The 14442-nt window shown below is 45.2% G+C and overlaps 1 protein-coding gene across 1 annotated transcript in view; it reads right to left on the reverse strand.

Annotated features, from left to right (window-relative positions):
• CFAP61 (cilia and flagella associated protein 61) overlaps nt 1–14442 on the reverse strand; it is a 227796-nt gene that overhangs the window by 67867 nt on the left and 145487 nt on the right. Inside the window, exon 21 of the mRNA XM_075267626.1 lies at nt 13419–13593. Within this exon, the coding sequence (XP_075123727.1) occupies nt 13419–13593 (175 nt within the window). The remainder of the gene's footprint in view (nt 1–13418; nt 13594–14442) is intronic.

Consider the following 14442-nt stretch of genomic DNA (forward strand, 5'->3'; position numbering starts at 1 on the left):
CAGCAGCAGGAACAGTGGATACAACGTACGGTATCACAGCAGTGGCAGCAGCCGGCATACCTGTGCACACAGAGCACCGCACACAGTGCTCAGCCAGCTGCAATGTTTTTCTTCATACAGTCTTTGCGCAGCAAGCACATCTCAGCGTAGCGCAGTGGTGGCAGCAGCACACAAAAATAAAATAAGACATCCTCTGAAAATAAAACATAGGATATCTTTAGGACACTGTCTTATTTTCAGGGAAACACGGTATACTGTGCATGGTCACTCTGGAGCATTATACTGTGTGGGGAGGGGAGCTCTGGGGAACATATTATATTTTGTGCTTTATAGCAGCCATGCAATTTTATTACAAGCTGTAATTATTTAGCAAGGACACCATAAAACAGATCATGTGTGATATAAACAAACAGAACAAACCACCACAGCTGATCAGTAGCGGCCCTGGGTGTTGGACCCCCACTGATTTCTTAGAATATTAGGACCCCACAGATCAGCTGTTTTCCAGAATACGCAGCTCCCTGTATTGTTTATATGCTGGGGATTGAGCTTATCACTCACCTTATTCGTGACAACCGCAGTTTTGGGTACTATAGATGTATCCTTTTCAAGTATCAGAGATACAGCGGTAGCAGCCATAACCAATGCTATCAAGAATACGCTGTAGGAAGGGAGTAGGGGGCCCTGGCAACGTTTTTCTCGGCGCCCACAAGACTGTGACCAGCTTTAGATTGTGGCCGTGTTACCATAATTTAAAAGTCTGTCCTCCAATATCTGAGGCACAGTTGTGGCTTATACAGCAGAATATGTATATAATGTATACAATATGTATACAATGTATACAGCAGAATACTAGGAATCTGTATACAAGTGAGGATATTTTTACTATATGATGCCCAATATCCAATTTCCTCCTATTTCCAGAGGCGTGCGGGATTCTTTAGGACACTCGGCTCCGAGAGAAATGACAGATTAGAGACCACACAGATGAATAAATACTATAATCAATGCCATATACACAGTATAATTAAGCAGCTGGGAAATGAGTGCTAAACAGGAGCTAATATTATAATAAGTGGTACATATTTAGGAAAGCGCTTTCTTTCTAATATTGGCAGGCTTCCTGACAGCTGAAGACAAAAAGATTATTAACATTTTTAATCTCAACATCTAGATAAAAATTACAGGTGTCATAAAGCATGCTGGAGAATGGATTAATAAAAACACTTTTTATTACAGCCAGCAATCTACTTCCTAAGCAGTTCAGCAATGTGGACTAGTGGAAAATTACTAGGCAGATACTAATTAGAAAAATGGCCCTGATTTAATGCAATAACACAAAACTTTCCCTTTGTAAATGGAGAATATTGCCGGTTAAAGCTTAAAAATATGAATGGTGTTTTCCATATTATTTTTCCTAAAAAACATAGCAATGGCCCAAGAAGACAATATAACAGACCCAACTTACCGATCCCCTGCTAGTTCCGTTTTGATGCTACCCAGGTCCCTGCTGCTCTCTACTTCCTGTCTGACCAGACGTGACAGCCAATCAGTGGTCGAGGTGGAGCCACCACTGGGGTCATTGACTGAATGTGCAGGTATTTTCAGCATGGCAAGTAGGATGTTGAAAGCAGAGAGCAGAAGGGATCTGTCTGGATGAGATGTATGGTATCCATGTGTCATCACTGATCTCCACAAACGCAGGTCAGAAAGGATATTATATCTAATTAAGGAAACTTTATCTTTTTCAGGCCACCTTGCAATGTACAGCAACTTACTAGACCATGCATACCTGCTAAAAAATCTGGGGAAGGCAGATCCAAATAAATCTATCTTTGTGGAAAAAGAGGACCTTAGCCTAGCTCCACCCTTTGAAAAGTAGCTCCCTATATGTCAATGCCCAGTTTTCTTCAAACCTAGTCTGGTAGTGTAACTTATATTTTATTTATTAACATTCCTCCTCTTTCTATGCTTAGGAGTCCATTGTGTGGTCCTATTCATTGATGGACCATTATCTTTGTATGTGGGCTCCTAAGCATAGAAAGAACAGAAATTTTAGTGAATGAAACACAGATTATACTTATTTTCCCACAAATATAACCTGCCATAAAGATAGATAGATAGATGAGAGATAGATAGGTGAGAGATAGATAGATAGATAGATGAGAGATAGATGGCATAGATAGATAGATAGATAGATAGATAGGAGATAGATAGATAGATATATAGATAGATAGATAGATAGATAGATAGATAGATAGATAGAGTCCCCCGAGATGTGCTGTGTTATGTACCGCTACAAAGCAGACAAGTCAGCAGACCCATTGCTGGGCTGCGAGGAATGCCCTCCAGACAGTACTCTTCCTTAGCCTTGTACTTGTAAGATCACGTTTAGCTGTAAAATCCGCGTTCCCGACAGTGTATATGAAAATAATGGCATTGGATCTCCAGCACCGAGGCGCATACTGGGAACACTGACAGTGCTCTGAATTCTAAGAACATGAAAGTTCCTCTTTAGGCCATAGCCCCACATCGCGAGCCACAGTGAAAAATCACTGCGGGAAAGACTGCAGCAGAAACCCATCACGGTTGTATCCTCAGCATTTTTCATAAAAAGACTGCAGAGTTTTCCTCTGCATACTTTCTGTCCTATTATACCCAGGGGCGTAACTACCGTAAAGGCAGCAGAGGCAGCTGCCACAGGGCCCGGGCCATTAGGGGGCCCGGTGACAGCCGCTACTGCTGTGGTTTTTTTTTTTTAATAGGCTGTTACCGGCTGAAGTAACTTCAGCTGGTAACGGGCCCTATTTACTTGCCGATCCTGGCTGGGCCGGGATCAGTAAGTGACACCACGGGCCCCACAAAGACTATCATTATACTTGGGGGTCTTTTCCATGTCAAAAGTTCGCCACGGGGCCCCGCCATTCCTAGTTACACCACTGATTATACATATACAGAGACCCCCAGTGTTTCCGCAGATATAATAGACATGCGGCGATTTACAAAATCCACAATGGCAGCATTTCTGCTGTGGATACTTTTCTGCAATGTGTGGATACAATTAGCCACAATTCCATCCATTTTGCAGGTACTGTAAAACGCCGCGCCGCAGCATTTCCGCCACAGCCAAATCACGGCTTTTGCACAACATGGGAAGAAGAAGAAGAAAATGAGCCTAAAATGAGAATGGGGGTAATACAAGGCAAAATTGGTTGAGATAAATGAAACATAAAGAGATAATTGAGATGTAGGAGAAATGATGGAAGACAGTATTAGGAGGAACTGGACGTGAATACAGGGGTAAATAAAGAATTGGGAGGGGAAGAGAGTAATGAATGAATACAAATAGAAAGTAGATACTGGCTAATAGCAGCTGTATACAGTCTAATACCGCTCACATTGTAGTACATAGACAAAAGTGTATGCTCAGAATATGCAAACCAGGCTTCAAAGGATCTGACACCAAAGCCAAGCAAAATATTTATCCATTAATTAAGACTGCTCAAGTGGCGAGATTATGATGAACCAATATGGAAGGTGTCTGGAACTAATCCAAAGAATATACATTCATTACCATCAGACTGGAACGTACACTGGATTTCTCAAAGTCATCCAAAGTCGCTACAAGGTAGCTTTACACCTATTTGGTATGTACTAAGAGGCTAAATCCTGGAGGTAAGGTAAGAGGCGCACATTGCAAGTTCACATGAAGGTGCTCTGCAAATTGTTACAAGCGGCTCCTAAACTAATGAACAAGAAACTAGAAATGAACAAATCAATTCCTCCAGTTCTTGACTTGCAGTTCACATTGATTTCCGTCACTGAAGGTAAATGATTTTCCAACTTAAAATCTCAGAAACAAATTTTGAAATCAACAAAGATTCACAAAAAAGAAAAAAAAATAAATTCTGGAGAACATGCCTTGCTCAACATTATTTGTGTGCTACAGGCACTTTTTATGTCTTGTTAGATACACATGTGTAGCTTAGATGTACACAAGGCAAGTCTTTATGGGAAGGTGTGTGGTCTAAAATCTGACAATTGCGCCAAAATAATTTGTCAAAAAGTAAGCCAACGAGTAGGTGCCGATATGCAGCAAACTTAGCATGAGCTTCTATAATTAGAGATGAGCGAACAGTGTTCTATCGAACACATGTTCGATCGGATATCAGGGTGTTCGCCATGTTCGAATCGAATCGAACACCACGTGGTAAAGTGCGCCAAAATTCGATTCCCCTCCCACCTTCCCTGGCGCCTTTTTTGCACCAATAACAGCGCAGGGGAGGTGGGACAGGAACTACGACACTGGGGGCATTGAAAAAAATTGGAAAAAGTCATTGGCTGCCGAAATCAGGTGACCTCCATTTTAGACGAATAGTGGATTTCAAATCCGGGTCATATGAGAATGTGAACTTTGTGACTATGAGACAGGGATAGCTGTACAGGCAGGGATAGCTAGGGATAACCTTTATTTAGGGGGGAATGTTATTAAAAATAACTTTTTGGGGCTCTATCGGGTGTGTAATTGTGATTTTTGTGAGATAAACTTTTTCCCATAGGGATGCATTGGCCAGCGCTGATTGGCCGAATTCCGTACTCTGGCCAATCAGTGCTGGCCAATGCATTCTATTAGCTTGATGAAGCAGAGTGTGCACAAGGGTTCAAGCGCACCCTCGGCTCTGATGTAGCAGAGCCGAGGCTGCACAAGGGTTCAAGCGCACCCTCGGCTCTGATGTAGGAGAGCCGAGGGTGCACTTGAACCCTTGTGCACCCTCAGCTCTGCTACATCAGAGCCGAGGGTGCGCTTGAACCCTTGTGCACACTCTGCTTCATCAAGCTAATAGAATGCATTGGCCAGCGCTGATTGGCCAATGTATTCTATTAGCCTGATGAAGTAGAGCTGAATGTGTGTGCTAAGCACACACATTCAGCTCTACTTCATCGGGCTAATAGAATGCATTGGCCAGCGCTGATTGGCCAGAGTACGGAACTCGACCAATCAGCGCTGGCTCTGCTGGAGGAGGCGGAGTCTAAGATCGCTCCACACCAGTCTCCATTCAGGTCCGACCTTAGACTCCGCCTCCTCCGGCAGAGCCAGCGCTGATTGGCCGAAGGCTGGCCAATGCATTCCTATGCGAATGCAGAGACTTAGCAGTGCTGAGTCAGTTTTGCTCAACTACACATCTGATGCACACTCGGCACTGCTACATCAGATGTAGCAATCTGATGTAGCAGAGCCGAGGGTGCACTAGAACCCCTGTGCAAACTCAGTTCACGCTAATAGAATGCATTGGCCAGCGCTGATTGGCCAATGCATTCTATTAGCCCGATGAAGTAGAGCTGAATGTGTGTGCTAAGCACACACATTCAGCACTGCTTCATCACGCCAATACAATGCATTAGCCAGTGCTGATTGGCCAGAGTACGGAATTCGGCCAATCAGCGCTGGCTCTGCTGGAGGAGGCGGAGTCTAAGGTCGGACCTGAATGGAGACTGGTGTGGAGCGATCTTAGACTCCGCCTCCTCCAGCAGAGCCAGCGCTGATTGGTCGAGTTCCGTACTCTGGCCAATCAGCGCTGGCCAATGCATTCTATTAGCCCGATGAAGTAGAGCTGAATGTGTGTGCTTAGCACACACATTCAGCTCTACTTCATCGGGCTAATAGAATACATTGGCCAATCAGCGCTGGCCAATGCATTCTATTAGCTTGATGAAGCAGAGTGTGCACAAGGGTTCAAGCGCACCCTCGGCTCTGATGTAGCAGAGCTGAGGGTGCACAAGGGTTCAAGTGCACCCTCGGCTCTCCTACATCAGAGCCGAGGGTGCGCTTGAACCCTTGTGCAGCCTCGGCTCTGCTACATCAGAGCCGAGGGTGCGCTTGAACCCTTGTGCACACTCTGCTTCATCAAGCTAATAGAATGCATTGGCCAGCACTGATTGGCCAGAGTACGGAATTCGGCCAATCAGCGCTGGCCAATGCATTCTATTAGCCCGATGAAGTAGAGCTGAATGTGTGTGCTAAGCACACACATTCAGCACTGCTTCATCACGCCAATACAATGCATTAGCCAGTGCTGATTGGCCAGAGTACGGAATTCGGCCAATCAGCGCTGGCTCTGCTGGAGGAGGCGGAGTCTAAGATCGCTCCACACCAGTCTCCATTCAGGTCCGACCTTAGACTCCGCCTCCTCCAGCAGAGCCAGCGCTGATTGGCCGAATTCCGTACTCTGGCCAATCAGCACTGGCTAATGCATTGTATTGGCTTGATGAAGCAGTGCTGAATGTGTGTGCTTAGCACACACATTCAGCTCTACTTCATCGGGCTAATAGAATGCATTGGCCAGCGCTGATTGGCCGAATTCCGTACTCTGGCCAATCAGCACTGCCTAATGCATTGTATTGGCTTGTTGAAGCAGTGCTGAATGTGTGTGCTTAGCACACACATTCAGCTCTACTTCATCGGGCTAATAGAATGCATTGGCCAATCAGCGCTGGCCAATGCATTCTATTAGCGTGAACTGAGTTTGCACAGGGGTTCTAGTGCACCCTCGGCTCTGCTACATCAGATTGCTACATCTGATGTAGCAGTGCCGAGTGTGCATCAGATGTGTTGTTGAGCAAAACTGACTCAGCACTGCTAAGTCTGCATTCGCATAGGAATGCATTGGCCAGCCTTCGGCCAATCAGCGCTGGCTCTGCCGGAGGAGGCGGAGTCTAAGGTCGGACCTGAATGGAGACTGGTGTGGAGCGATCTTAGACTCCGCCTCCTCCAGCAGAGCCAGCGCTGATTGGCCGAATTCCGTACTCTGGCCAATCAGCACTGGCTAATGCATTGTATTGGCGTGATGAAGCAGTGCTGAATGTGTGTGCTTAGCACACACATTCAGCTCTACTTCATCGGGCTAATAGAATGCATTGGCCAGCGCTGATTGGCCAGAGTACGGAATTCGGCCAATCAGCGCTGGCTCTGCTGGAGGAGGCGGAGTCTAAGATCGCTCCACACCAGTCTCCATTCAGGTCCGACCTTAGACTCCGCCTCCTCCAGCAGAGCCAGCGCTGATTGGCCGAATTCCGTACTCTGGCCAATCAGCACTGGCTAATGCATTGTATTGGCTTGATGAAGCAGTGCTGAATGTGTGTGCTTAGCACACACATTCAGCTCTACTTCATCGGGCTAATAGAATGCATTGGCCAATCAGCGCTGGCCAATGCATTCTATTAGCGTGAACTGAGTTTGCACAGGGGTTCTAGTGCACCCTCGGCTCTGCTACATCAGATTGCTACATCTGATGTAGCAGTGCCGAGTGTGCATCAGATGTGTAGTTGAGCAAAACTGACTCAGCACTGCTAAGTCTGCATTCGCATAGGAATGCATTGGCCAGCCTTCGGCCAATCAGCGCTGGCTCTGCCGGAGGAGGCGGAGTCTAAGGTCGGACCTGAATGGAGACTGGTGTGGAGCGATCTTAGACTCCGCCTCCTCCAGCAGAGCCAGCGCTGATTGGTCGAGTTCCGTACTCTGGCCAATCAGCACTGGCCAATGCATTTCTATGGGGAAAAGTTAGCTTGCGAAAATCGCAAACTGACAGGGATTTCCATGAAATAAAGTGACTTTTATGCCCCCAGACATGCTTCCCCTGCTGTCCCAGTGTCATTCCAGGGTGTTGGTATCATTTCCTGGGGTGTCATAGTGGACTTGGTGACCCTCCAGACACGAATTTGGGTTTCCCCCTTAACGAGTTTATGTTCCCCATAGACTATAATGGGGTTCGAAACCCATTCGAACACTCGAACAGTGAGCGGCTGTTCGAATCGAATTTCGAACCTCGAACATTTTAGTGTTCGCTCATCTCTATCTATAATACATTGGGTGCATTTTCTAGTCTATGATAAATCCAAAAATGGTACAATGTCTCCTTAAAGAGGTTGTCCAAAAATTTCAGAACTTGGGCAGGAAGGTAAAACAAAAGGTAAAACAGGAAGCCCTTGCTACATGTGACCATTGAAGCCAACTCCTAAACAACCCCTTTAAGGAGAAAGCCTGTTCAGATAGCTGTGTGCACTGTCTTATAGAGTATAAATGTTCTACTAAGGATAGTAGGAAAAGCAGTGGCGGATCCAGACTTTGCAGGGCCCTGGGCAATTGACTTTGGTGAGGCCCTACTTACCGGGGGTCTGGGAGGTATGGAATACCCCCCAGGGGAACGGGGGGTCTGAGGGTCCCCCGCCAGGATTTTTTGAAAAAATTAGCCCTAAAAATGCGTTTTTGAGGCGTTTTTTAAACTAGTGACGCTAGGTTCACACTAGCGCCCGAAGTCCGTTCTGAGTTTCCGTCTTCTGCATGCAAATAATATGTCCCCCCCTCAATCTCTCCCCCAGTTTCATATACACCGTTCATCTGCCCCCAGTTTCATGTCCCCCCCTCCATCTCTGTCGCCAGTTTCAGGTCCCCCCGTTTCTGCCCAGTTTCATGCCATTCTCCCCCCCTCATCTGCCCCAGTGTCATGCTGTTCTCCCCCCCACCTTCATCTGCCCACAGTTTCATGCCCCCCCCGTCTCTGTCCCAGTGTCATGCCGTTCTCCCCCCCCTTCATCTGCCCCAGTGTCATGCCATTCTCCCCCCCTTCATCTGCCCCAGTGTCATGCCATTCTCCCCCCATTCATCTGCCCCAGTGTCATGCCATTCTACCCCCCTTCATCTGCCCCAGTGTCTTGCCATTCTTCCTCCCCCCCCCCATCTGCCCCCAGTTTCATGGACCCCTACATTATGTTCCATCTTAATGTTTAACACAAAAAAACACACTCACCTTCCCTGAGCTGTGACAGCTCCTGCTTTAAACGCATATCCATAGGACGCCGATGAGCTGAAATAGGGACATGCCGCCCGAGACCGTTGTGTTAGGTCCGGGCCGCCCCAGGCAGTTTCCCGGCTCGCCCGGCCCTGGATCCGCCCCTGAGGAAAAGGCTATACAAATAAATCTCCTTGGTGAGAAAAAAGAGCCACCAAGGAAAACGTATTTGCAAGTTTTTTCCATATTAGTCATAATTAGTAATTTTGTCCCATTATGTATAACCTGTTGGAAAAAAAAAAAACTCCAAATATGGCAATCAGAATAAGCTATCTTTGTCCTCTAGTCCACCCATCTTCTTAATTTCCATGGTCGCCCTCCTATGCACCTGCATTTGTTCCATGTTATCTGGGACATGGCTCAAATGGTCACTAACTTTCAACAAGTTTCACATATATCAATAGCACACATGGATCTAAGAAACTCTGTAATACAAGATACCTTATTAGAGAAGAGTGCCTTCTTCCTTCTTTCTGGCTCTTCTCCTGCTCTCCACTCCCTGTTATATTAACATTTACTGTAAAATATTTGCTTAATCCATCCTGTTGGGACTAGAGCTCAAAGAGGTGTCATATTATAGCTTACAATAGAAGTCTAAGAAGAGGGAAAGGGCAGTACTGAGCAGATACTAAGTGAGAGGCAGAAACACACAGAGACTGCTGAAGATAACAGTAAGTTTTGTATCTCAATTCAAGACTTTTATTCAGGGGCGTAACTACCGGGGTAGCTGTGGTATTGGCTGCCACAGGGCCTGGGACATTAGGGGGGCCTGCCGGCAGTCGCTACCACTGTGGATTTTTATTTATTTTTTTAATAGGCTGTTACCTGCTATAGCAACTCCAGCAGGTAACGGACCCTATCTACTTACCGATCCTGGCTCCTGCTCATGGCCGCTGGCGATTCCCCTTCTGTGGAGGTGGCTGTGAGCAGGAGCCGGGATCTGTAAACGAGGTCGCAGGCCTGCGGACCCCACAAACGGGTATAATGATCAGAGGGTTAGGAGAGGTGAGGGAATATTAAAAAAAAAAACACTGTTACCTCTCCTGTGCTCCGAAAAGCTTGTGTGACATCCCACACGTCATGTGGGCCGGTGCTTGCATCCTTATGCATCGCGACGCAAGCCCGGCTCACGTGACGTCTAGTCTATCATTGAAGATGGCCAACATCATCAGGGAGTGCGTTGGAGCCAGGGAGAGGTAAGTAACAGTGTTTTTATGTTTGTATCCTCGCCTGGGTCTCTGATTATTATACTCTGAGGTCTGGGGTCGGTTGGGGTCTTCAAGGGGAAGAGGCCTCATGCCAAAAGTTTACCACGGGGCCATGCCATTCCTAGTCACGCCACTGGTCTTATTCTTATCAATACAGGTTAGTACATCTCTGTAATGTCCTATATGATGGTGTTAATTCTTCCGAATGAGAGAGAGCTATGGAACAGACATGTTACATAGTTACATAATAGATGAGGTTGGATGAAGACAACAGTCCATCAAGTCCAACCTATAACCCTACAATCCCTACAGTGTTGATCCCTGCTATGTAGGGAAGACATGATAGCAGCCAGTCTCTACCCATCAGCAATGAGACAACAAAAAATTAGAGATAAAGTCTGTTATACGATGCGAGATATAAGTCATATAATGGCCAGAAATAGTGTCGCTTTTCCCATATCTTCAAAGTCGGTGGATATGTCTCCTTTCGCTTACACCCTGGGCATAAGGTAGGTAGAAGAGAAGGGGACTAAGTACTAAGCTTTGTAGTGGAGCAACATAAAGATGCCATGGAAAATGGATTAGGTGGAAGTGGGGTGCATCAAAATTCCTCTGAGAGAGACAGATATGAGGAGAACCAGACACTGAAGACCTAGTGAATAAAGAATCTCTAGGACATAAACATTAAGCTAAGCCACAAGCTGTACTGCAAATACATGTCATTGCACCAAAAAGGAAAATGATCAATACTATTTCATAAAAAGAGATTTACTTGCACTGTTTGAAAAAGATAGTTGTTTGTGCTGGGTCTTCAGAGAGATAGGTCACTCGCTGCACTAGAGCCATAACCGGCTTTCATTCACTTTTTATGGATTTATGGAGGTGAGGACCATCACACTGTCAGAGGATTACTCCATAAAGAACGAAGAATTATATCAACAAAAAAGGTTACAAGGATTGAAAAAGAAAATATGAACAGTCCTGGAGGTGTTTGCTGCTACCTAACTGTCTGCTTGTGGTTTTCTGTTACATTAGCAACTGCGTCTGCTCAATAAATGGTCAACTGCCCCATGTCTTACATAACGCTGATTTATTTACCTTTAAAGAGGACCTTTCACCAACTCCAGTTCTTAATAGCTGCTGTTCCACTTATTCTGGCACAGTTGGAATTTTCCTCTAGCCCCCACCATTCCTGAGCAATCAATGCTGTTACTTTTGGTGCCCGATATACTATTTAGTTTCTGTACTGTCAGGTGGGCGGTGTCAGGCAGGAGCAGACAAGGGGTGTGATTCTGAGCTATGACAGTGGCTGCCTCTGATTGGAGCTCTCAGTCATGACCCCACCCTCCCTGACACCGCCCTTTTGACACTGAAGAGCTTTGCGCACTAAAACTAACTGCACTTGTTGCGCAGGAACAGTGGAGGCTAGAGAAAAAAATTCCAACTGCCCTGGAATCAGTGGAGAGGTGCTTATTAATAGATACTAAGAACTTGAATTTGAATACAGATACAGGATAATAACAGTAATATAGGAGCCACACATAAGCTCAGAATAGCAGATAGGAGAAATATAGTAGGAGTCATAGCAGCTAAAGAAAAAGAAAAGAAGTCTTCAGGATCATTTAGTTCTCCGTGTGGACTGCTCTTTGCTTGGCCTGATGTAGATTATACAGCCTGACCGCGGTTGGGAGGAAGGACCTCTGATAGCGCTCCTTCTCACACTTGGGGTAAAGCAGTCGGTCACTGACAGTGCTGCCAAGTGCCGTCAAGGTCTCATACATGGGGTGGAATTTATTCTTCAGCATGGTGCTCACCACGTACAGTATCCTTCTGTCACCCACCACCTGCACTAGGTCCAGGGGGCTCCCCAGGACAGAGCTGGCCCTTCTAATCAGCCTGTCAAGTCGATTTCTGTCTCTGGCTGGTATACTGCTCCCCCAGCAGGCCACTCCGAATAAGATGGCTAAAGCAACCACAGAGTTGACAAAGGCCCTAAGAAGTGTCCCCTGGACTCCAAAGGCCCTCAGCCTTCTGAGCAGGTAGAGCCTGCTGTGACCCTTTCTGTTCAGTGCATCCATGTGATCAGCCCAGTCCAATTTATTATTGAGGAGCACGCCCAGGTACTTATAGGTCTTGACTACCTCAATGCCTGTCCCTTGGATCTCCACCGGAATCGGAATAAGTCTGCTGAGGGACTCTGATGCATATGTATTGAATGCAGTGAAGTTGAGGTCAGTACACCCAGCTTCACTGTGCATGCACCCGATATGTAACGTATGTGCATTGCAATGCACATGGGGTGAAGTCCCTCAGTGGACTTTAGCAAACCCCAGGCCTCTTTAAATGTTGTTTTTTAATGATACCAGTGTTGGGTGGTGGGTATGTAGGAGACTTTTGAGACCCTAAACCCCAACTACTCAACGATATGCTATCGGCTAGTGGTCTCAAACCAATTGTTCTCTTTAGAGATTTCCGACACTGCAGATTTTTCAGATCTGTAAATGCCATTCATTTATTGGTTATGATATCAGAACAACATTAGGGATTTTTTGTCTATACTAAGTGTCCGACATTGCACCTCAGCCCAATTTACTTGAAATGCTTGAGAAAGTCAATTGACAGGAGCGGTAATGAGGAGACTGATTTTTTTTCTCCCAAGTCTCATACACCCCCTTACATATGAAGAGCCCCCCTCTTTTATAGAATGCTTATATCACATATGGGCTAGGCAGCTAGATATAGGGCACCTTGTACCTCTCCGGCCATAACATAGGCGGAGGTGTCTTTTAGAAAGCTGCAAATCCTAATTAAGCAGGTGACAAAAAAAAAGAGCAACTTGAAGGCAATTTTTAGTAAACAATGAATCCGAAATGACTGCTTGTCCCTTATTAGTGTAAATGACTCCAAGCCAAAAAAGACATTAGAAAAATGATTTTAAATACTTTGGAAATTATTCTTAAATTAGGCATCTTTTTCCCTCGCAGAGCTTTTTAGAGATCATAATGATACATATTTTTCTCCTAATTGCAAAGCACACTTGTTAATCAAATTATTCTTTAATTAGTTAGTTAATGAGTTTAGCCATACATTGCTTTCAGAACTCTCAATTTTTGTTGTATAGTAATTATATGTAATTAAACAGCATCAAGCCTTGCTTTCCTTTTAGTACATATGCTGATTACTCCCCTTCCCCCTGTAAAATATCGGTGCGCTCTGAATGAAGTAAAAAACAAGGCATGACAAATGAAACATTTTGTCGCAATTAATTAGATGCTAATTATACGCTGAAGATGCAAAAGGAACGCTATTCACTGGAAACACAATGTAGTGGAAAAAGATAATAGACTCCAGCTCGTTCTCTTACCTTTTTGGTTTACTACATTGTCTTTCAGCCAGTTTATCGCTGTTACGCAGTCGTCGCCATCGTGTAAAGTGAATAAATTTGAAGGAATTTTTCCAGCATATATGTGTTTGGAGCAGTCTGGGACGTCCTGGTTAGTTAAAAGCTTGCTGATATCAACTCCGCTAGGGCAAGGGACCTATATAAATGGATGAAAGAAGAAAATGACTTACAAATATAGGTCTACTTTCCTTCTAAGAAATTGTCTGATGCTATACTAAGACACCGCATATAAATCACATTTTATTGGACAAACCTGCCATTGATAAAAAAAAATTCGCAAATTAAAAAATCTAAATCCGCTGTTGCAAATTATTCTGCACAACAGTTTCTAAACATTTTATAGGTTGTAAAGAACAGTATATGGTTATGTAACGTCTCTGCTTGTTCGGGTCCCTGCACCATCATTTTGATTCTTTTCTTAGAGTTTTTCATTGCATTGTGTGAATACTTCTCTATTAACTCTCCTCTGTAATTTAATTTCCACCACACCCATCTTTTGCACCTTGTTTCTCTCTGATCATCAAATGGTTAATTCTAGTCTGGCCTGTGTGATTGACAGCCAGTCTATCAATGAAGTCTAGTGCGGATCTTTGGCTTCGTATATACTAGGTATTAGCCCACACAGCCATGCTGGCTAATGAGACTCTGTCCTTAGACTTTGTCCCTGCCAAGATCCTCTGTCTGCTACTATTATATTACTGACCCCTGGCTTCCCTTTTGACCACTCTCTTGTATTTTGATTCTGTGTTGTCACCTATACAGGAAGGGCTTTGTCGACCAGTTGTCCTCTGCCGCCTAGGGCAGTGAGGCAAGCAGGTAGGGGCAGCAGTGTGTTCAGCTTAGGGCTCACTGTCTTGTTGTTCCCCTTCCTCCAGGGTTTTCCAGCAGCTACTGGGGAATTGCTCCTATTGCAATTCCATTACAGGTTATTTGTTGAATTTGCAGCATTAAGAGGTCACATTTAATGAAATCCAAAGCTATTTCA

This window comes from Leptodactylus fuscus, chromosome 3 (assembly GCF_031893055.1).
Source record: "Leptodactylus fuscus isolate aLepFus1 chromosome 3, aLepFus1.hap2, whole genome shotgun sequence".
NCBI classification, from domain to species: domain Eukaryota; kingdom Metazoa; phylum Chordata; class Amphibia; order Anura; family Leptodactylidae; genus Leptodactylus; species Leptodactylus fuscus.